Source organism: Talpa occidentalis, unplaced genomic scaffold (genome assembly GCF_014898055.3).
Source record: "Talpa occidentalis isolate TD23 unplaced genomic scaffold, MPIMG_talOcc4v2.1 talOcc4.13, whole genome shotgun sequence".
NCBI classification, from domain to species: Eukaryota; Metazoa; Chordata; class Mammalia; order Eulipotyphla; family Talpidae; genus Talpa; species Talpa occidentalis.
In genome coordinates, this window is record NW_023601322.1 from 78306213 (window position 1) to 78327624 (window position 21412).

Sequence of the window (21412 nt, forward strand, 5' to 3'; positions counted from 1 at the left end):
TGAGTATGGTGTGAAAACATACATTTGTAACATTTGAACCTAAAATCCCTAAAACAAATACAGTAATGTAAACTACTTCCCCTCAATAAATATAATTAGAGGGAAAACGACAGAGGGTATCTAGTGCCCATCATCTTTTCTGTAAATAAGTGCTTACTTAAATGTATACACTTTCTGAAGCTCAGTTTTTCTAGATATAAAATGAAAAGGGTAGCAGAAAAAATGCAGAGATCTCTTCCAGCTCCTACATCACATTGAGTCCATGTCAATGTTTTGGGTGGTGATCACAGCCCCCACCTTACCTTGAGCAATTAGAAATAAGGGTTGTGGTAACCTAACAACATGCTGAAGCAGTTCATTCAAGCTTGAGAGAGCCAATTATTAAATTTTCAGCAATTTTGTGAGCCAGTTGTTAAGCACAGGCATTATTAAAATTAAAAATGTAAACTTATTGAATAAATTATATTTTCAGGAGTAATAAGTAGTCAAAATATCCATTTAAATTATTTTATGACCTTTTACCATTGGTTATAGCCTTGAGGTCATTTACATTTATTGTCCCTGCATTGCAGAAACACTGATGATGGCAGGCTAGTGAGCATCTCTTCTTAACTCTTTATTGAGTGATGTCATGCTGGTAATTGACCATGGTGGGAGTATTTATGTCATGGAGTGACTTTTAAGTAAGACCTGGTTGTTACACACTCACACAACACTTAGATCACCAGACCAAGACCAAAAAAAAAAGGAGGCATAGATTTATGTAGAGAATCAGAGTGCCACCATAAAACAGACCACACAGATGTTCCATAGAGTAGATTCCACAAAGCATATTTTTACCTAGATGCACTTGGGTTAGATAGTCTCTTTAGCTTGATAAAAGTATGATTCCATGAGGAAGAGAAAACAGGAAGTATCTTCCACTGTTAGCACCATTCTATGAAAGTTTAGGTTAGGCCAATGGGAATCTTTGAACCAAAGCCACCTGTCAAAAGAATCTCATTTCACAGAAAAAGGCCTTTCTTGTCCCCACAACACTCACACTTCTCCTCATTCCTTCTCCATCATGGAAACTGCCACACACACAAACACCCTCTGATAAGCCATTATCTAGGGATAGTACACCTCTCTCAAAGCTGCATAATGCAAACAGCATAAGCTTTCTTTCCTTACTTTGTCTTAATCTATCCCCAGGTCAACTGGCTCGCCCCAAGCAATATCTCCAAAGTCCTCAGCTAACAACTCCCATTTACTTTTTGTCTTTCCCACTCTCCCAGCCCCATCTGCATCTTCTTTTAAGGGTCTCATGCCTCAAGGGCTTGAAGTATTACTGTATGTGAAACCTCTTCGGGCTGCCAAATTCAGTTCCTGATTTTTTTCTGGATGACTATACTGGGGAATGTGAGACTAGACCACCTTCTTCCCAGGAATCTATATGCAAGCATTCTATACAAAAGCGTTCTCAATTGTTACTAAGATAATCTACTGGAAGATGAAATCATATTGTTATTGCTTTCCTAAATTGCTACTGTAGAAATAAAATATGTATGGAATTTTGTGATAGTACAAAAATCAGGATAGAGATCAGGATATGCTGACACTAACATATAGCTTTTATAATATTCATTAAATGCTCACTTCTGATTCACCAGCCTCATCATTCATTTGATTATTGCAAATTGGCTTGTGTTACTAGCTAATTTTTCATAATAGTAATGATAGCTAACATTTGATGGTCATCTTCTGTGTGCTATATACTGAAGTGTTTTGTATATAGAAAGTTATTAAATTCCCACAAAACATTATGAAATAGGTACCATTATTTCCAACACATTATAATATAGAGACCAAGGTTCTGAGAAGTTAAGTGACTTACAAAGTCAGAGACTTTACTTCCCTACCTAAATAACTTCCTACTTCAAAATAGCTCCTACCATATATTTTTTTGTATTCCCTGCTGTGCTTGGCACTGAGCCCTCAGTAAATAAGCAGTTATTAAAAGAAGAAGCAATGTTTTATTCATATTTGATCCCTAGAATACAGTGCTATAAAGTGAATACTTCAAAATGTTTTAATTATATAAGAAAGCTTTAATAGACTACTGAGATTTAAAAAGCAAATCACATAAGATATCCTAAAACTGTTTCCAGAGGACCTGACTCTGAGTTACTAACCTGGGTTCTGGGATCCACATATGGACAAATGTTGCCTCTATCCTTCGGAACAAGTAGTCTGAAGGGAAAGCAGACACGTGCAATTACGTATAATAAAATATAATCTTTTTAAATGTATATATAAAGTGCTATGGGGCCACATATGAAAAAATACTGTTTTTCCAGTAGGATTATTTTTTTTCTTGTTAATTAACAATAGAAAGAAATATAGAAATAAACACTACTTTAAAGTATTTTATTATAAAGTTTATTGCATTAATCATTAGATTTGTTTGGTGATATAAATGACAATGTAGGTTAATACTAATGAAATTTCATCATCTTTGGAAAATAGATATTTTTAGTGCTGAAAGCATTTTTCTTTGCTACAATCAGCAATGTTTTATCTTTTTGTTTGCTACTTTGAGCCTTTAAAAAATATATATATTGCAATTTGTTCATATCAGAATGAAGCCTATATTAAATATTGAACTAGATAAGCATACCCAGGGTTAGGATAACAATATTAAGAACATACTAAAGAGCAGTTTCCTGTACATTTTTACTTAATAAATGAACATCCATTCTTGAATCACCATGTGAGTCACCCTTACTTATCTATATACATTTCCAAAACAAAAAACCTCTAAAACCAAAATATCTCTTGAGTACTTAGTTTGAACAATGAAGACATGTTAGCCAGAGACAGAATATTTATTTAGAAAAATGTAAACTTAATTCTCACTTTTCATGATTTCATCTTATTTTAAGTGTTAAGTGGACTTCTAATATTAACAAGAATTCTAAATAATATAGTGATATTCTTGTTTAACTTTTGCAATATTTATTATTTAAAAATCTTGATAATTAATAACTGCTATTGTGGCTATTTGGAGTCAAAATAACCACCTTTCATTTCTCAAAATTCATAGTACTTGTGCTAATGGATTTGGCTGTGACAGGTTACAATGGTCCAATTATAAAACTCTACATTGGCGAATACAATTTTCCATGGAGATAATGCTAAATTAAACACAATAAACTTTATTTAACACAACCATGTTAGCATAGAAGGGGAATTTATGTCATGTTCTGTAAGTAATTGTACATACTACTTATTATATAATTAACTACAAATAGCATTTTCTGTATTAAAGCAAGTGTATGACCTATACTTTGGGCCAATTTTAATTTATTTCTATATAACTACAACTAGAAGATTTTCTAATATAATAGGTAAAGAATAGTACTTTTGATGATATTCTCACCTGAATGTCTTTTGCTAGGTTTTCATGAACTTTGACCACTATGGGATATAGGGAAGAAATAATTTTTAGGGGACAAATTAATATTAATATAGGCTCAAAGGTCATGCAAATAGATCCACATGTATAAAGAGTGATATCAGAGCCTTCCCTGGTGGTGCAGGCAGTTGAGCGTAACACCATGGGGCTGTCCGCAGCATCTGCAGCAGGGGTTCGATCCCAACCTGCCAGAGAGCTGCCCACATGGTGCAGTAGACCTCTTCTGACTCGTCCGCTGCTCTCCTCAGCAGTGTATTTTAATCACTCTGCCTATTCTGTTCCCTGCTCTGTCTCTGGTGAATCCTCTCACCCTCCCGAACATCTGGCTTGTGCCCGGTTCTTGTATGCATGAATAAATAAATCTTTAAAAAAAAAAAGAGTGATATCACCATCAAATTAAATTGGACATATCTGGAAAATTTCCACCTGAAAAACACCTCCTCTTTAATTTTCATCTGACAAAAGTATTTCTCTCTTTACCCAAGTCTGTATCCAAATACCGAGAAAATTTTAACTTCTCGATGACTCCTCCCCAAATACATGTAGTTTTAACAATACCCAAGATAATATGTGTGTCCCAATGTTTAAAAAGTCCTAAGTGAATACTGATTAAGTTAGAGTCACCTCAGATACAAATGTTTCAGGACTACAGTTAGTCTGAGAAATGCTTTTGTCAGAAAGAATTCACAGGAAGAAGAGCACTGTTCTTGGGATTTCAATCTGTTGCCTGGGTGTTTTGCTTAAAGTTGTGTTGCCTCGACATGAGGCTTTCTTTTTTAAAATAGTGAAATTAGAAAAGAAGCAGTCTTTCTGTTTGTTTGGTTTTTTTTTTAATCTCCAGGAAGTAAAGAGAAAACGCAAACTTACCACAGAGCTCTGCAGAGATAATCCTTAGAAAAGGAGGAAATGTCTTATTGTTTTCTTACCAAAAAAGGACTCATTGTGGTTACTGACCCACTGGTGCCTCAATTAGATCCTATGTCCTAGAGTCAAGGGTCAGGCAGTGGATAATTGTTGAAATAAATCAATTGTTGCTAACTTGTGTTCCAGGCACTCCATATTTCCTTGAATTAATTTGGGTTTCCCTAAAAGAAACAGCCATCGAAGGAGTGAATGCTGTAAATTGTATCATCTATGTGACAAAATCACCACCCCAGGCCCAGGTATGTGACACAAGATCACAGTATATCCCAATGTAATAAGAGGCTGGGTCAATACCTTATGTATATTGCATGCTCCCTCATTCAGTCATTGCTAAGGTGGGTCCAAGGAGTAGAAACTGGCTTTCTTGCATCCTATCAGCCTTCTTATGAGACAACTATCTTGAAGTAAAAATGTTAATGTGTGAGTACACACAAAATGATCATCTGTTCTCGTTTGCTGGAAACCACAGCAGATAAATTATTAACAAAGCCTTCATTTACATTCAAACATACCCCAATTTGAATAGTCAATTACATGAGCACCCTAATGAAGGTCTTCAGTAAGATTAATCTGTGATACTTGTACGGTAACAGTTGCTCTCAACACGCCTTTGCTCTGATTTAACACAGGCTCAGGGAACCCACAGATATAAAGGAACCCCACTTTGGAATATTAAAAAGCTTCTCCATTTCAACTTTAAGTTATCATCTAGAGTTATTGTACTATTTTAGTAATAACCAATTTCAGTTGATTTGAATGATATATTTTTCATCTCCTCGCAAAAGAAAAAAGAACAATGCATTTTTATCAAGCAAAAAGTGTCAATGATACAAGAAACAATGAACATATATTTTTTCATTAACAATTCAAACACTACAAAACATAGGATATACAACTTAAAAATGGAAATACAAATTAATGAAAATGGGGTACATGTCATATTAGCAATGCAAAAGACCAGCTTAAGCATAGTTTCTCTAAACCAACAATTAATAAAAGGAAAGTGCCCTCTTCTCAAATATGCACAAAAATATTTCAGTTACTTCTAGAAAAAAATTAATCAAAACTTCTGCTAATTCTATATTACAGCATGTATTACTAAAGGCTTACAAAACTTAAGCATTTTCTTACACTTAAAATTTACAACATTTTCCTATCATTATACACTCATTCAATCCAGTCTGTCAAAAATAAAATTATCCATTTTTCTACTGATGAAATAATAATTGATATGTTATGGATCTCAAGTGGAGAATGTATATGATGGAGACAGTGATCAGAATGACGGCATAGATCTAAAGTGGGCCTAGGGTCAAACAGAGAGAAGAATCACCTCTGCATGGCACATCTGTACACTCACTCCTGTAATAATTCTAGTATTCCTAAAGTAATTCTAATTATACATTTCTTTATTTAAAAAAAAATCTAAAGTTTTCATATTTAAATTTGCTACCACTTCTAGATTTTATTCAAAGTCTGTCCAACTGTGCCACTTGGCAGAATGTTTCCTCCTGGTTTTGTATTATCCCTATACTTTTGAGTCTAGCTGAAAAAAAAAAATGAAAGGACTAATGTTCTCCTTTCCTTCTACGTGTTTAGTGATTTACACTGTCACGAAGTAGATTTTATGGTAAACTGCACAATCATAGGTACAGCTCTGCAAAGCAAATGAGCAAGAAAATATTTGAATTTTAATTTTTCAAGCAATAATACCAATATCCACCACAACCCGTTTCTCCGAAGGAGTTCTGCAAGGTCATGCTTTTAGTCAAGATTTTACAATAAGTCATGCTTCACGGGTACAGTTCTAAAACTATCAGGAATGAGAAATCACATTGATATCTCCTTCCATACCAACTGCACAAATAGGACCTACAGTCAGTGAGCTTTGAGCCTTCTGGTTCACATCCAACAACTGCCTACCAAGTAGATTAACATTCGTGTAAGGTGGCAAACTTGAGGATGGAAAACAACTGAAGTGCAGTTCTAAAAGGGGTTCCAGTGGCTACCCAGTGGTCCTTTGGTGTCATTCACTGCTGCTGCTACTGGTACTGCTGCCACCACCATCCTCTTGCTTGGGGGAGGATGAACTGTCTCGAACTGGCAGCAGGTCATAATGGCAAGGGATGTGACTGTTCTTTGGGAGGTCATATGGATCCTGGGTGAGATGTCCATTATTGCTGAATATTCCTTGGACAACACTGACTGTAGGTTCTGTGACAACCAGGGACACAGTGTATTAGCAATGGAAACGTTTTAAAAATAGAATATAGCATTTTTTTGCAAATACCAAACACACAGAAGAACTTTTTTTTTTTTTCAAGATTTATTTATTTATTTATACAAGCACTGGGTACAGTCAGAAGCACAGGAGGGTGAGAGAACTCACCAGAGCCAGAGCTGGGAGCAGAACAGGCAGACTGACAAAGTACACTGCTGAGGGAGCAGCCAGCGGCAGGAGAGGTCTGCGCGCCATGTGGGACCCTTGCCTGGCGGCCGGGGACAGAACCGGCGCTGCAGAGGCTGTGGGCAGCTTCGCAACCCAGCGCTCAACCACTGCGCCACCGGGGAGGCCCCAGAAGAACTTTTATATAAATGTAAGGAAGAATTGTTTTTCAAAACAAATGCTCTCTTGGGCTTCCCTTGTGGCTCAGGGGTTAAGTCTCAGCGCTATCAAGCTATTGCCAGGCACTGAGGCATGAATTCGATCCCCGGCCAGGGAGCTAACCCACATGGTGCAACAGACCTCTCCTGTCTCGCCCACTGCTCCCCTCAGCAGCATATTCCAGTAGCTCTGCCTGTTCTGCTCCCCACTCTGTCTCTGGTAAATCCTCTCATCACCCCGTAGCTCTGGCCTACATTCAGTTCTTGCATGCATAAATAAATAAAACAAATTTGAAACACACAAGAATAAATAAATATAAAGTATATAAATATATATTTATAAATACAAAGTATATAAATATAAAATACAAGTATAAAATAAATCTTTAAAAACACAGACTCAAATGATCTCTATTTAGTAACATAAAAGTTACTAACTCACACAAATGGTGGTCAAAAGAATGTCTATGTGGTTGGGATGAAGACATCAAGGGGCATTCAGAAACCCCGATGTAAATTATTATCTGAAAAATCCTTGCAGATAATCAACCCCTTACTCTAAAGGTGAAGAGACTGAGGTTCTCTCAGGTTAATGCAACTCATGGAAACATGTAACATGTCGTGAAACTTTAGGACTCAGGATGTAGGCTCTCAGATGTGTTTCCATCTTGGGATTATAGGATCACTCAAAGGGGAATTGTTAACAACTTTTCAAAACCTGTCTTAATATTTTAAAAATCATTATAGATATCTCTTTCCAGTTATATCGCTATGGCATACAAAGAATTACTAATAACCAGTTACTTCATTTATAAGTCTTACAGAATTTTTTAGTTTAAATTATGACTAATGAAATAGACAAAATGATTAAAAATGTAGCTCTAATATCTAGCCAATGACAGCTCTGATATGTTTTAACTTCCCCAAATGATAGCTGCAAATATCATTTGCTACAAAGTAACTTTACTTTTAAATTAAATTATCATTAATTTATGTATGTTAATTTGTATTAGGCTCACAGCTGAGGACATCATTAATGTGAGATAAATTTAAAAGTAAACTGGTTCAATTCTGCTAAAAGCAGCTGTTTTATCCACTTGAGCCATTTATTTTGACTAACTTGACACATTAGCTAATAGGACATACATGCAATTCCACAGGCATGCCAAAATACTATAGTTACAAACAAAAGATGATTGGATGGGAGATAAGGAAAATTACCTTAAATTTTCTAAATGTCATTTTCTCTGAAAAATTCATTTGACATCAATTAATATGATCACTAAAAAGATGGGTTTCATTTAAAAATTGGCCACAATTTTTAAGAAGGTTTATGTGAACTGCTATTGTATTCTCAAAGACAGTAAAATTGTTTTCAAAAAATTCCTATCTATTAGGTTCTTTTGTGCATCAGGAGGACTCACCAACTTCGTAAACATTTTTGTTGGCTGAAGTTGAGTTGTTAATCTCTGCATATGGGGAATCTCTCCGTGCTGGCGACTTCATTTCCACATAGCCACACTCTGAGTTTTTGGGGATGAGTACAGGTGGGTCTTTAATTGTGGCATAGGGGTTTTCAGAACTGCTTAGGGAGCAGTTACTTGAGTTATATTCAGAATTCTTTCCCAGGTCTGTGAAGAGAGATGAACAACATAATTTTTTTCTTGGTGATAATTTGTCTGGGAAGATTGCTTCTTTTTCTTTGCAGCTAGTTATAATAATATGTACTGAAAATAACACTAAACATTTTCCACTCATTTTGAAGAGAATTTGCTATAAAATTGTTCCTCTCTAAAATAATTTTAGATCCTCTCTAAGGTAAGTGATTATGAACTTGAATTTCATTTTGAGTATCATATCCAAATACAATTAATTCCATTCTATTTTACTATTCACTTTTAAATTTTCAAAGGCTTCAGTCAAGAAACCAGCTGTTGCTAGAAGCACAAAAAGACTGATTATCAAGGTAAGGAAGGTACTTGTGCTGTGAGGTTTTCTTGTAAAACCTCAGTACCAGCATGTGAGGTTATTACTCAAATTCCTCCTAAGAGTAGGCCTCAGTTAACAGGTAACATTGCTGATATCTTCCTATTTCCTCTGCTATTTTTTTTTCATATCTCTTTCTTCATATCAGCCACACTTCTTTCAAAGAAAATATGATTGCTTCCCCAGTAAACTAAAGTTTTGTTCTCCAAGACTTAGGCTTTAACAACATTCACTACAGTCACTCTCTTGATGCCAGTCGAACCAGTTTGTGCGTTTGTTGAAATAATTTACTATTTTAACAATTGTGTATTTTCTTGCAGTGCCACTCTTGTTCATTTAACAAATTATTTCTGTTTTTGGAATAATTTTTTTAAAGTTGTAATTCTGATAAATGTATTTCTTTGTTGAATTTATGCCATACCTTTCAAGGATTTTCCCATGTAACTTCTGTCAAGTCCAAAAGCACCTGTGATAAAGGAAGAAAAAAAGGTGCCCAGTGAGAACGGACAGCAAGAGAAAATTCATCAAATATCCCAAGGTTAAGGAGTAAGATGGTTTGAGTATCTACTATCTCCCCATTGAAAGAAGTACTCAAGGAAATAATTTTCAAGCCTTTACAGTACCAGGTCCATTGTGCCAGATGTCTCCAGTGCTTAGAATTAAAAAATCCATCTATATTATTCTGATCATTCTCCTACTCATTTATAGTGACTGTGAGAAAAGTGATCAGTTATGTATAGAAACTGAGACACACATGAATTAGTACACTTGATTCAAGGTTGCTCAGTGGAAGGGACCCATTCAGGATCAGAACTTAAATAAAAGAAGTAAATTTCAAAGCATATTAGCCATATAACTTTGGGCAAGATAGTTGATTTTCTGAATTCTATAATGAGAAAAACAAAACCTGCCTTTCAAGGCTTCACAGTGGTTAAGTTAATAGAGTTTATATAAAGAGTTTGTAAACTCCAAAGTGCCAAAGATTTGAAAGATGTCCCAATGACTGCAACACTTAAGGTATTATAATATCTTCAGCTTTAGTCTATCATCTGTAAGCATTCTAAGGCATTTTCAGTGATATTTTAAAGGAATATTATGGACTTAGGTAAAAAAAAAAAGTAATGACTGATGATGAACATTCAAGTAATATGATAATGGTGAGGGCGTGAACTCCCTGAAACTCTGTATTTTTCTTTTTGATGTTAAATTCAATTTCCAATGGTGATATCCCATCGAGACACACTTTTGTGGAGAAAAGAGGGAGAATACCCTAACGGGAGCAGGCGTGTCTAATTTCAATCATTGTGGGGACAGGAAATAGGAACATTTTCCTTTGTTAGGCACCAGCTTGTGGGCCTGGGTTGTCAAGCTTAGCCAAGATCCCAGCTGATGAGAAAGGCAGAGAGTTTCGCAGGCAGGCAGAATAAAAGGGTGTGTGGTAAAGAATTACTTTGCCAAAGCAAGATCCTTTGTTCCTGGGAGGCGATGTCTAAGTCCTGGGAATGTCCTGCCTGATCAGAGTGTTTTTATTTTCCAGGGAGGCCTACGACTAGCAAAGTGATATAAGGGAGGGAGTTTGGTCAGTTGGTATCAATTCCATTTCCAGACAGGCTGGAGAGTAAAAGTCAATCACATAGGTGATCAACTACATCCATGTGACCAAGTCTGAGGTGAGTTTCCCTGGTTGGCAGTATTCTATATTTTTGTTACCATTTTTTGCCAGAAAAAGTTAGCACTTCCCATGATTACTCTGGAAAGGACAACTAGAAGTTTTGTTTTTGAATTTTCCTGGACTCTGCCCCTGTGTCTCTTCTCCTGACTGGTTGTAATGTGAACCCCTTTGTTGAGATAAATTGTTACCATGATTTTAACAGTTTTTCAGTGAGTTCTGTATATTTGTCTAGCAAATTATTAATCCTGAGCATCATCTTTGTGATCTTAACTTGTAGATAGTATCCGAACAAAGGGTCTTCTTGGGGATTCTCCCACTCTTAAAGGGACCCGTAAAAGTGGACAGGGCCTCTAGCCTCTGAGAGCTGCCTTACTAAAGAACTCTATGTTATTGTTTGTCAAAGTCCACTGAATATCTCCATATTATAGCAATCTCTTGTTAAAAACCCAATGTGGGGTCTCCCTGGTGGCACAGGTGGTTGAGCATAGCACTGTGAAGCTGTCTGCAGCCTCTGCAGTGCAGGTTCCATCCCAGCTGGCCATGGAGATACCCACATGGTGTGGCAGACCTCTCCTGTCTCACCTGCTACTCCCCTCAGCAGTGTATTTCAGTCTGCCTGTTCTGTTCCCCCTCTGTCTCTGGTGAATCCTCTCACTCTCCCACACATCTAGCCTGTACCCCAGTTCTCATGTGCATGAATAAATAAAATCTTTTAAAAAAAAAACAACAAGAAAAACCCAATGTGGTTTTAGCTATGTTAAGCCAAAGCCTTATAGAAAGGAAAAGCATGGGGTGGATAGTACATTAGGGACAAAGAGTTGGGACTATGAGACCAGCCACCTTGCAAATTCTCTTTTTATTGCCTTGGAGGATCAGAGCTCTGTTTTTAAAAGGGTGTGTACAGGTAGGTTTCCTCATTAACACCCATATGTCCTAAATCCCTGGACAGGTGTTTTTAAGTGCTCGGTTTAATCTAATTTACACAATGAGCCAGAAGAGAATCATTTTCCCTATTTTACAAATGAACAAATCAGGGCTCACAGGGAAATGATTGGCCCAGAGTCATGTAACAGAAGCAGGAATTGATCTCAGGCCTTTTGTATCAAGTTCAGAGTTCTTTCTGCCAACATCACAACAATTTTTCCATCATTTAAGAGCCCTACACACCTCATCATCCATAATGGGCTTCACTCTGCTCTTTGTAAGGAAGGACTTTTTCTGGGCAACAATTTTAAAGGCTCATTAAATTCAGAATTTCTCTTGAATGGGAATTAACCAAGGAGATCCAGAATTTCCAGCCAAGATTCTATGTTCCCCTGGGTATAATTGAGGTAGAAAATAGAAGAGTTCATGTGACCACTGTGGGGAGCTATGTGTTCTGGAGTTCGAACAAATTACAGGAGATGAAGGTTGAATGAGAAACTTTTCTTGTATTTATGCCAAGCAGTAGTGTACAGAGTATCATTCATGTACTTTTAGAACTAAATTATTAATGTAATTTGGTCTTTAAAAGATTTCCCAATGTTAAATGGCTTTATTAAGATTATGATGAATCTGATATAGTGATACACAATTTTACTATGTTTAGATATACACATCCTATGGATAGATTAATGTAGATAAGTTAAGAATTTGTACCCATTTTCTTACTTAGACATTTGCATTTCTATAGTAAGAGAGGCTGCCAGAGCCTACAAGGATTGGTTCCTATATCTGATTCAGGTGAATTGACATATAAGGTGTTCACAGAAGGATCAGAGGGTAACAGTCAAAAGACAACCTTTGAGACCTGGCTTTACTCTCTTCCTTGCATAACTCTTAGACAAGAAAGCTCACCTCTCTGTGCTTCCCAGTGTACTCCTATATAAAACAAGATTCATGGAAAAGTCTGCCCAGCAGGATGACCAGATTTAACAAATGAAAACACAGGAAGACCAGTTAAATTTGAATTTCAGATAAACCACAATTTTTAATTTAAATTATGGTTCAGGTAGTAAAAAAAAAAAAATTGTTTGCTTATCCAAATATCAACTTTTGAGCCTCCTGGCAATTTCCCTCCCTCCAAATAAATACGTATGAAAGGGTTTGATGCCCCAAGGCATCTCACACCTTGCTTACTTTATCTCCAAGCTCCTGCCTGAAAATAAGGTGCGCATGCTTACAGATGGGGTTCACAGCAGTTCTTTAACTGAGGTGTAGGAATCCCCATCAACTTCACACAAGGGCCAAGAGACCGAAACTATTCTCATAGTAACACAACAATATTGTCTTCGTCTTTCACTTTCATTGTCTTTCAAGTGTTTTCCAGGAGCTCTACCAAGCGTGACTCATTACTGAATGAATGTAGAAGCAGATATGACAATCCACTATGCTCTATTAAGCCAGATGTTACAGAGATTTTATAAACTTTTTTTTTAAAAGATTTATTTATTTGTTTATACAAGCACTGGGTACATTCAGAAGCACGGGAGCATGAGAGAATTCACCAGAGCCAGAGGGGAGAGCAGAACAGGCAGACTGACGAAATACACTGCTGAGGGGAGCAGCGGGCAGCAGGAGAAGTCTGCGCGCCATGTGGGACCCTAGCCCGGTGGCCGGGGATGGAACCAGCGCTGTAGAGGCTGCGGGCAGCTTTGCAACCCTGCGCTCAACCACTGCGCCACCAGGGAGGCCCTATTTTATAAATGTTTAAGACATAACTACTCTTCTTATGATTTATTTGTGAAGAAAATGTACTTGTTTTTCATAAAAATGCATTTTATGTTCTCATGAAATGAGATTTTTGTTATGATAAATATATTTTTGTTATTATAAGTACATTTAAAACAATGATTTTAAATGCTCTTAGTTTTAATTTGTAATATGGTAAAGATCCATAGGTATAATTCATAAGGCTCTCTGGGACCCTTGATAACTTTAAAGAATGTGAAAGGGGTCCTGATTCCAAAACCTCTGTGAGACACTGACCTGTTATATTCCTGTTGATCTCTCACTTCCTCACCTAAAATAGGAAATGGGCCTCAAATGCAAGTACCTCATATTAAAAGAGAACACAAAGAGGAGTGCAAGATAACTAGGCCCAAATCCCAGCTCTACCACTTGGTAGAGCTGGAGACCTTGCCAAAGTGACAACCCTTTTTATGATTTAGTCTCTCAACTGTAACATGGAGATGATGATGATGATGATAATGATGATGATGATGATGATAGATTTAGGTCATTATATGTAGAGTTAGAAAATAGGTTAGGGCCTCCCTGGTGGCGCAAGGGGTTAAGATGTAACCTATGAAGCTGTCTGCAGCCTCTGCAGCACGAGTTCAATCCCCCAGCTGGCCAGGGAGCTACCCACATGGCGCAGCAGACCTCTCCTGACTTGCCCGCTGCTCCTCTCAGCAGTGTATTTCAGTAGATCTGCCTGTTCTGCTCCCCACTCTGTCTCTGGTGAATCCTCTCACCCCCCCACATAAACCTTAAAAAAAAAAAGAAAAGAAGTTACAAGCAGGCAGAGATTCCTGTCACTTTTTATCCATTCCTGACACATACTAAGATCTCAATAAGTGTTTGTTGAGTAAATTAAACTTTAGAAATGTAATAAGCCTTATAGAGGTATTAAGTATAATTCTCTTGTTTTAGTTTTGATGCATATTTTCCTTAGATTGCTTTGGCACAGACAAATCTAGGATAGCAGTGCCCTGTTGATGACAGAGAACGAAGAACTTGCCGAGCTCGTTGAGGTAGCCACCATGTTTCCAGTCTGCGGGCAGAGTACCCGTGCAGTCCACCAGAGGACCCCTCTTTCCTGGATTCACATTTTTCAGATTCACAAATAGTTGATTGTTTTTTGACTGTTAAAAAATATAAATAATAAAAGATTAAAAAGGAGAACATAATATGGAGGAGCGCAGTGTAACTGATCTGGGGAAAGCAAGTTCATGGCATGTGTCTAGGGCTGGTCCTTACGGGAAAGTGAGTCCAGTTAAGGGACAAGGGTGACAGTTTCTGACTTGGTGGGATGAGGGGGCAGCAGGAGTACTTGTCAAACACAGTCTGATTTGTATGAGTCACTAGCAACTTTGTGCAGTTTTCTTAACTGCAAAATGAGATAAGATGATCTACTTTGCTTCCCGCCCTGAATGTGTATGAGAACAAATGCAATGATGAATATGACAGTCTCCTGAGGATGTGAAGTGCTATTTAACTATGAGGCACTATAATTAAAATCCAGCTGCATTAATTTAATTGCAACTGCATTGATTTAATTAGCTTGGTTTTCTTCTAATTGAGAGCTGGAATTAGACAATAGGGATTGGACATATAATTTGGGGTGCAATTGAAAAGGAGAAATGTTTGGGATGTCAGAGCATGGGATGAGTTGGGGTTATGGCAGGAGTAGCCCCGGATCCAAACAGCCCTGGATCTCCAACCTCTTCAAGATAATGATTACTCTTGATTCACAGGACTGCTGTGGGTTTATATTTGTAAAATAATTACAATTGCTGGGCATACAGTATCCATTTGATTATTTTTGACCTACAAAATTCAACTGCAAGTGGTTCAACCTAAACAAATGCATGTCACTGTAGTTGCTATGAAACAAGGGCCAGGAAAGAGCACTAGAAGACAGGTGCCTAGAAAAGATAAACTTGGCAAGTTTACCCAGGACTGGATCTTCTATAGGTCAACTATGAGACATTATTTTAAAACTTCATGCAATGTTAAAAACATTTTCCTAAAGAGGTATAATGGAAATAGTCCTAGGTAAAGCAATGGGGAGACTCTGACTCACGTTGCAGCTGCCTCACTCACTAGCTGCCTGGCTGTGTTTAGAAAAGACTTAAACTCCCCATTACTCAGGGTGTGTTTTGTTTTTGTCAGTAAGCTTGAGATGCTAATATACAAGACTGTGTAGAATAAATGAGATGACATATATAGAGTACCAAGAGCAGCATCTGGCACACAGCAGCCCTCAAAACATGCTTGTTTCTTCCTCTGCCCCTACCAACCTTCAAAGACTTGAGCATTTTCTCTCACCTTTGCAATGGTGATCCTGTCCCTGTTGTTGACATGTGGGGAAGTGGCACACTGGGTGAGTGTGTGGTAACTGGGATTGGTGAAGTAATGGCTGTTAGCATTTCCACCATTGCTGTGAGGCAGGGTTTCTGCAAGATGAGAGGCAATGGTTAAGATGGTAGGCTCCCCTAATAGGTGTGGAAAAAGGGAAGCAAAACAGTAAGAACAAATGTTTGGACGAGTTCCATATCACAAGCTGGGCAGAATGCCTCCTGCCTGGAATACTCAGCAAAGCATCTAGAAACAGCAGGCATCTGCTTTCCCACTTGCCTCCTTGAAAAGTATGATAATATCCACAAATAACTGCTCTTTGCTTTGGGGCTTGTACAAGCTGGGAAGACATGGTTTCAAAGCAACTTCTACTATAAATTTCCTTTCACTTTAAAAAACACTTGTGTTCTTGATGCGATATTCTGTAGTAAAAATGTAAATGCTAGTAAAAACTAAGTAAATCAGCTACTATACATTTTCCCCAGAATCACTTTTCATCAACATGTAGCCCACCTGAACACCTTCAATATTATCCCCAAATTAGTTTTTTAAGTTTCCAAATTCCCCAGCTTAGGTGATTACTTCTGATAATTGAGTGTGTTACTTATAAAATTTACTTTTACAGGGACTTGTATTAGAAAGGCTCAGGGGCCTCCCCGGTGGTGCAGTGGTGGAGGGCTGGGCTGCGAAGCTGCCCGCAGCCTCTACAGCGCCAGTCGATCCCCGGCCACCGGGTGAGGGTCCCACATGGCGCGCAGACCTCTCCTGCTGCCCCCTGCTCCCCTCAGCAGTGTACTTCGTCAGTCTGCCTGCTCTGCTCTCCCCTCTGGCTCTGTTGAATTCTCTCACCCTCCCGCGCTCTGACTGTACCCAGTGCTTGTATAAATAAATAATAAATAAATCTTAAAAAAAAAAAAAAAGGAAGACTCAGAAGAAGAGTTTTCTTTAAAAAACTGCTTTTGTTTAGGTTTTCTAAACTATAATAAAGAAAAAATCAAAATCAACAAGGAACTATAAACCAGAGACACACTGCGGGGGGGAGGAGAGGTGGGGAGAGGAGGGATTGGGGTCAAAATTAAGGGGGTGCAATTGTATGGGGACTATAACCAAGATGAAAATGCATACATTGTGCAAAAATGAAGAATGATGTAAGAAATATATAAAAAATTAAAAAAAAAACCCAAAAAAAACCCAAAAAAACTGCCTTTGTTCTTGTTAAGACCAAAAAGCCGTTTCTAATAATCTTTGGTTGCTATTTAGTTAATAACTCATGTGGGCTCAGGGACTGCTGGAAGGCACTATGGAAAGAACCCAAGGGCAGAGACAGGAGACCAGGTCCTGGTCTCTCATCTGCTCCATAACTTTGGTAAAGTGATCACCACTGTCTCCCCTCTCCACTGCCCCCCATGTATGACAAAGGCTTGGGACTGGGTGCCCAGCAAAGCTTCTTCCTGGTTAAAACCCACGAAGTCCAAAGCAACTACCCAATGTAAGCAGTTTTAAAAGCCTCACAGAATCCAACAGTGATGAGTTTTATTACTGTGAGCATAGGAAAAACATCTTTAAAAACACTTTTTCAGGGCCTCCCCGGTGGTGCAGTGGTTGAGCGCTGGGTTGCGAAGCTGCCCGCAGCCTTTGCAGTGCTGGTTCGATCCCTGGCTGCTCCCCGGCCACCGGAGGAGGGTCCCGTATGGCGCGCAGACCTCTCCTGCCGCCCGCTGCTCCCCTCAGCAGTGTACTTCGGTCCTTCTGCCTGCTCTGCTCCCTGCTCTGGCTCTGGTGAATTCTCTCACCCTCCCGCGCTTCTGACTGTACCCAGTGCTTGTATAAATAAATAGATAAATCTTTAAAAAAAAACAAACACTTTTTCAAAGAACATTTTCTTAAGGCTAATTGACAGTAACAGCAGCAGCACAGGCAAATACCTGGTTTCAAAGAATCAGGAAACCTTACTTTTCAAGGTGTGAAATATCTCTAACGACTCTAGTCTCACCTGAAATGGCATAGTCTGCATTCATGACCCTCATAGCAGGGGTATAGGTAACTGCTGGCATGCTTGATTCCTTTCCCTTCTGCTTGTGTCTATAAATAATGAACAACGCCAGGAGGAAGAGAACAACTAGGACAAGAATGATGATGCCTGCAATGGCCCCGATCTGGTAGGAATCAGCAGGCAGAGCCGTACTGGTTCGGCTTAGGCTGTTCAGATTTCCAACTATTATTACACCAGCTAGAAAAAGGAGAAAAAGGGATGTGAATAAGGATGACAATGTACTGGATAAATGTTTGATCTCTATTTACAAGAATCTCCTACTGTGCTAATGCCTGGATATTTTCAGTTCATGAAATGTTAACTTTTGGAAATAGCAGGAAGGGAAAAAAAATCCTCATTTTCAGATGTTGACTTGTTTGTACCCAGAAAAAGTCGGTTCTAAACCTCAAAAAAGAGATACGATTTTCTGAATCCAGAGGTAGCAGGGTTTGGGTGCTTCTGATATATTTCAGATTAAACACTTAGATGAGAAATTAATTGAGGGTAATAATTTACCTAACTTTTGTTGTAACCTATTTATTATCCACTATTAAGCCCATCAAGGGCTAACTCCTAAATATCTCAACTGCCTAACATAATTAATGTCTATCTTTAGCATTTCTAATAATAATTTTCCTTTCAAGCAAAAATAACCCCATTATAAATCTAGCCCAAGATCAAGATCTACACTACACTAATTTCAACAGGTGTTTTACCTCAGAAGATATTGTTATATACCTGATAACATCATCCTAAAACTATACCCATTAAATTAAAAATTCAGCTTTATATAGTTCTTCCTCATGTTCCCTTCAGTGAGAAAGCTAAAGATATGGATTGAGTTAAGAAACCTGGCATTAAAAAAAAAAAAAAAGCCCAAAACAAAAAACAAACCTGATACAGGTATTTGAACTTTCTCTTAAGCTCTTAGGCTACAGTTTCACTATCTATAAATGAGGAAACTGACCTCAAAGAAGGTAATTCAGTTCAAATGTCCCTATGACTTTGTGATTCTGAATGCTAGACCTGAAAAGTGGAACACTGTGAGTGTCATGCCATTTCAAAGCATTTGTAATAGTGACGTGATTGTGGAATTTATCCTATTGTTATGACAGTCAAATATTAATTGTGAGCAATAAAAGTTTTGTTACAAAAGAAAATAAGAATGCCTACGTGGCCTACAGTTTAACTCGCCTAGAACACTATAAAGTTTCTAAAGCTCTTTGTCCATATGCTTTTTACCAATGAAAAGCATCGCATACAGTAGTACTCTCTGAGGCCATGTTTCAGAACCACCAAAAGAACTTTCTCAAATGTTCCAGTGACCCCAGAATCAGACTTGGCCAAGTGGACACACACTTTAGTTAAAAACCACAGGCACAATGGGCCTCCACTGGTGGCGCAAAAAACACAGGCACAAGCTTATTAAGAAGGTAAACATATCCCTTCTCTATGACCCCATTATTTACTCCTATGAATTGACCCTACAGAAATAAAAGCATATGCCTAATAAAAAACTTGATACGCTATGGTTCATAGCAGTTTTATCTTCAATACCCCAAACAGGAAACAATCCAAATGTCCATCACCAGGTGAATGGGTAAATGAATGTGATATATTCACACAATGGATTACTCTGCAGCAACAAACAGAACAGGACAACTGATATATACAACATGGTTCAATCTCAAAATAATTATGGTGAGCAAACAAAATTAGACAAGAGTACAGTATGATTCCATTTATTTGAAATTTAAAAAATGCATACTAATTTATAGTGACAGAAAGTAGAACAGTGATGGTCTGGGGCTTAAAGGGCAATAATGGCAAACAGTAAACTTTTGGGGGTGATGAATGTATTTATTATCTTTATCGTGGTGATGACTTCATGTCATAAACATATGTCAGATTTTATCAAATTGTATACTTTGTGTTGTATATATGTGCTATGTATATTTTATTATATACATATGTTTACACATGACTGCATAGTACATAATATATAACAGTATAATTATAGCATATAATTATATTTAAAGAATGATTTATAAAGAATAATAATTTATACATATAAATCATATAAATTTATATACATATAAATCATTATTTTTTATCTCAATAAAGTTGTAGTCACATTGGAAAGCTCATGCATTTTGGAACCAGAAAAGCTTGGCATCAAAGCCCAGACATATTCTGCATATTAGCTATATGACTTTGGGAAAAGTACTCAGCCTCTCTGAACTTGAATTTCCTCTTCATCTGTAAGATGGCAACAATAAGGCAGTCATCTGACAACTAAATAAATAAGCAGCTACACTTTGCAAAGTCATGATGAGGATTATATGTCATGACGGCAGAGAACATAATGTTGAGAGGTAGGCAGTCACACAACACAAGGAAATTCTATTTACTAGGCCCTTACCTTGATCACATCGTGCCCCCTTCCATCCTGGGCTGCAATAACAGGTCCCAGTGATGTGGTCACAAGTAGAGTTGTTCAGACAGTCACATATCTGGCGACAGCCATAGCCATATGTACCTGCAGGGCACTCTGAGAGGAGAGGAGAGTTCAATAGGGCTCTCCAGTTTTGGAAATGTGGGGCCAGGTTGTCTCTTTCAGTATGTGCTGTATATGGAGGGGTTTAGTCCTGTTCAGGCAGATTTGTACCACCCAGCATTCCCTGAACCAAGATGGGACTCAGAGGTCAGGTATCACAGGCTCGAAGACTAAGCTCTTCATTATGGCTTCTGACACTTTTGGATTTTGGATTTTGGCACACCCTCCCTGATGGGTGTACCCAGTCAGGGAGTACCCACAGGTTTATCCTGTGGGATCCTAAAACAACTGATGATGGGGAATTTGAGATGACTCCACCAGACAGAACTGTGGAATGGGAAGGGAGTAGAACAAAAAGTACAAGCTAGAAATGTTTCCTTAAGAACATGTATATTGGGCCTCCCTGGTGGCGCAGGAGGTTGAGCACAGTGCTGGGAAGTTGTCCACAGCCTCTGCAGCATGGATTCGATTCTGGCCAGGGAGATATCCACATGGCGCGGCAGACCTCAGCAATGTATTTCAGCCAGTCTGCCTGTCCTGTTCCCTGCTCTGTCTCTGGTGAATCCTCTCACCTTCCCACACATCTGGCCTGTACCTGGTTCTTGTATGCATGAATAAATAAATCTTAAAAATAAAAGAACATGTATATCTTACTGTTGGCCCAGAAATCCTTCCACAGGGACATTTTGACCCGCATTAGCTAGGGATAGGAGAAAAGGGAGGGGAGCATGTTTTGGAATTTCTAGATCAGAACTTCAATTACAACAGAACGGTTCATAATTTAGATTTGCAGGTTGTAGGTGGAGAGAAAATAGTGGAACTTTAATGAGGTCATCTTAGTAAAAGTTGGGCATGAATTTTAAATAGTTCAGGCATGTTGAGCCTAAAATCAAGAAAAAATACAGATGTTTTTTGAAAAGTGAGCAGCAGGGGGCGATGTGCCACTATTAGAATTCTCTGTCAAACCCAGAGTTTCTGTTTACAAAGGAGCATTGGAAGAATTCTCCAATAATCGGGACACTTTAAATTTGATGTTCAGAGTAGTGTTGGAAGCACTTTTATTTGGGGGAGGGGTAAGAACACAGAGGGGAGGAAGCATAATGGTCTATGATGGTGGAA

The 21412-nt window shown here is 38.1% G+C and overlaps 1 protein-coding gene across 10 annotated transcripts in view; it reads right to left on the reverse strand.

Moving 5' to 3' along the window:
• Positions 1-2974: 2974 nt before the first annotated feature.
• MEGF10 (multiple EGF like domains 10) overlaps positions 2975-21412 on the reverse strand; it is a 340065-nt gene continuing 321627 nt past the window's right edge. For all 10 annotated transcript variants that reach the window (XM_037509425.2, XM_054694471.1, XM_054694465.1 and 7 more), the window contains 7 exons: positions 20159-20287; positions 17698-17934; positions 15675-15802; positions 14365-14488; positions 9393-9437; positions 8410-8616; positions 2975-6595 (listed from right to left, as the gene is read on the reverse strand). In XM_037509425.2, the coding sequence (XP_037365322.1) occupies positions 6408-6595; positions 8410-8616; positions 9393-9437; positions 14365-14488; positions 15675-15802; positions 17698-17934; positions 20159-20287 (1058 nt within the window). In that variant the 3' untranslated portion in view covers positions 2975-6407. The remainder of the gene's footprint in view (positions 6596-8409; positions 8617-9392; positions 9438-14364; positions 14489-15674; positions 15803-17697; positions 17935-20158; positions 20288-21412) is intronic.